Source organism: Pteropus vampyrus, unplaced genomic scaffold (genome assembly GCF_000151845.1).
Source record: "Pteropus vampyrus isolate Shadow unplaced genomic scaffold, Pvam_2.0 Scaffold659, whole genome shotgun sequence".
NCBI lineage: Eukaryota > Metazoa > Chordata > Mammalia > Chiroptera > Pteropodidae > Pteropus > Pteropus vampyrus.
This window is the reverse complement of record NW_011889440.1, coordinates 74,853-77,261: the sequence shown is the minus strand read 5'-3', so window position 1 is coordinate 77,261 and position 2,409 is coordinate 74,853. Positions and strand designations below refer to the sequence as shown.

General features: G+C 46.4%; 1 protein-coding gene across 14 annotated transcripts in view; it reads left to right on the top strand.

Moving 5' to 3' along the window:
• ZNF606 (zinc finger protein 606) overlaps positions 1 to 2,409 on the top strand; it is a 46,969-nt gene that overhangs the window by 20,425 nt on the left and 24,135 nt on the right. For 2 of the 14 annotated variants that reach the window (XR_002778202.1, XR_002778203.1), the window contains exon 7: positions 73 to 229. The exons of 10 other annotated variants lie outside the window; for them this stretch is intronic. Coding sequence is in view for 1 of the 4 variants with exons in the window: in XM_023525969.1 (XP_023381737.1) it covers positions 73 to 142 (70 nt within the window). In the remaining 3 variants the exon portion in view is untranslated. 2 more of the 14 variants (XR_002778204.1, XM_023525969.1) reach the window with 2 other exon arrangements.

Sequence of the window (2,409 nt, the reverse complement as noted above, 5' to 3'; positions counted from 1 at the left end):
CTCACGGGAGGAAAGAGGGCTTGGGTGAAATCTCCCCAGTTCACAAATAATTCCTGTATTTCCCTAATGTAGGGCCAACAGTCCTTCCTGGATAGGCTTGAAGGGACTGGTTAGACATTCAGAGTATGAGAGCTTCGCCTAGGCCCAGGACTCACTGCTGGTTGAGAAACTGGCTCCCATTGTCACGGATGCCGTGTTCATCTGCCTGCTGTTGCTGATGCTCACATAGGTATGTGATATCTCATTCCTCACCTTTCAGGGCTTAACGCAGAGTGGTCACCCAATAAATGTTGCAGGAGTAAATGAAAAGAATTGAATGGATTTCCCATGTGACTCGTGTGAAGATCCTTGGAAAGAATAGCGTTAACAATATTTGTGAGAAGCAGCACCTAACGTATCAGGAGTCATACTGCCAGTATGTGGGTATTCTGTCCTGATACCTAAAGTTGTACACTCGGAGTGAATCCGATTCCCTGGGTTAGGGACTCCAAAGGGTTTCATAAGGCATACACAACGTCCATAAGCGTCTGGCTGGTTTTTCTATAACTGTATTGCCAAGATTGTTATCTTTTAAAAGTGAGCCTCGCGTCATGCTCACTCTCGGCAGGTGACTTTGCTTCCTATGTCCCCGAGAGAATACGAGCAATCAGCAGGGGCCTCCGTGACATCTCTCCACCACCTCCACCACCTTCCAGAGTTGGTGCCTCCATTCTAGAAAACGAAATGCCTCGAGTTGTCTTCTTGTTGTCTCCACTTTTTTGCAGTCTTTCTTGACCCACTCTAAATAGAGATCGCTGTCAGGTGGCCTCCAGGTTGCTGTATCCAATGGTCGACTCTGTTTTCTTGACGTCATCAGCAGCATCTTGGATAATGGACCCTTTCCTTCTTGAAACGTTGAGCTGGCTCTCAGGACGTCCTTCATGGCCTTCAGGCCCCCTAGGCTGTTTCTTCCCCACCTCCCTTACCTCGTACTGTCGGGGTGCCCATTTCCTGTCTGCTCACACCCCCAATCTCCTCCAATCTGGAGGCATTAAACACCACCTGGATGCTGACAACTTTAAAGGCACAGCTCATCATTTGATAAACTTTGAAAAATGCCTGCACCCTTGTTAGCTCCACTGCAATCAAAATCGAGAATATTTTTGCTTTTCCAGAAAGTGCCTTCATGTCTCAGTGCAGTTAATCCCTCCATACCCTACCACGCCCCGGGCATCCATCGATCTGCTTTGTCGATACATGTTAAAATAGCCTCTTGGAGTTTTACATAAATACAGTCACGCAGTGTTCTATTCTTACACCAACTTTGGGGTCCGGATGCTTTTGCTCAACACAGTGTTTTGGAGGCTCACTGCTATAGTAGCGTGTATCAGTCATTTGCTTTTTTTTTTTTTTTTGGCTGAGTAGCGTTCTGTTGCATGGATGTGCCACATTAATTATCCTGCTCCTCTGTAAATGGACATTAAGCTGTTTCCTGTATTTTGGGGAAGAACCTAGGAGTGGAACAGCTGAATTGTTGGCTAAGAATGTGTTTAACTTCATAAGACACTGTCTGTGGGCCTTTGCAGCTGACGTCTTTAATCTGTTTTACATTCTAGAAATTTATCTCATATTTTAAAAACATTTTATCTTTTCCATTTAAAATGTTTCTCTTTTCAGGACTATTATTCGGATGCTAGCATGCCTGTGTCTGTCACTCACGTCTGTCAGCTTGTCTTTTATGTTCTCTGATTCCTTTTGTTTGGACATGGCTTCCGTTTGCCCTTCCGCTTGGCTCATTTGTTGCTCAGCCGTCTGTCCGTGTTGCTGTGTATTTTCTCTATTGTATCTTCATTTCAACAGTTGTTTTTCAGACCTAATGCTTCTACTCGGTTCTTTTTTATGTGTTGTTATTCTCGTTTCCTGTTGCTAATACCATACCTTATCCCTTTACATGTATTTAATAGACGAATATAAAATGTTGGCCTATTAGTTCTAATATATCTGCTTCTGATGGACTCTGTAATCCAGTGTGTGCTTCTTCTTTTGAAACAGTTTTGCTCAGAAAATTGCTTTTTACCTGAGCACGGTTCCCTTGGGTCACGGGCTACTCCATTAATCGTTATGCATACATGCAACAGGATGGGAACCTGGTCTCTGGAAGACCCACCGAGTTCAGGGTCGGGGAATGGGTCCTGGGATGAGGAGGCCGAGGCATCGTTAAGCCAGGCAGTGGCCCCTGGGCATGTCACCGAGTTTAGAGTCAGGGAATGGGTCCTGGGATGAGGTGGCCGAGGCATCGTTAAGCCAGGCAGTGGCCCCTGGGCATGCGGATGCCTGGTGCCAAGACACGGACCTGCGGGATGGCAGTCTGCGCCTGCCCCAAACTACTCGGCAAAGGCTGCTGTCCCGCCTTGCTGTCCTCCCCATGAC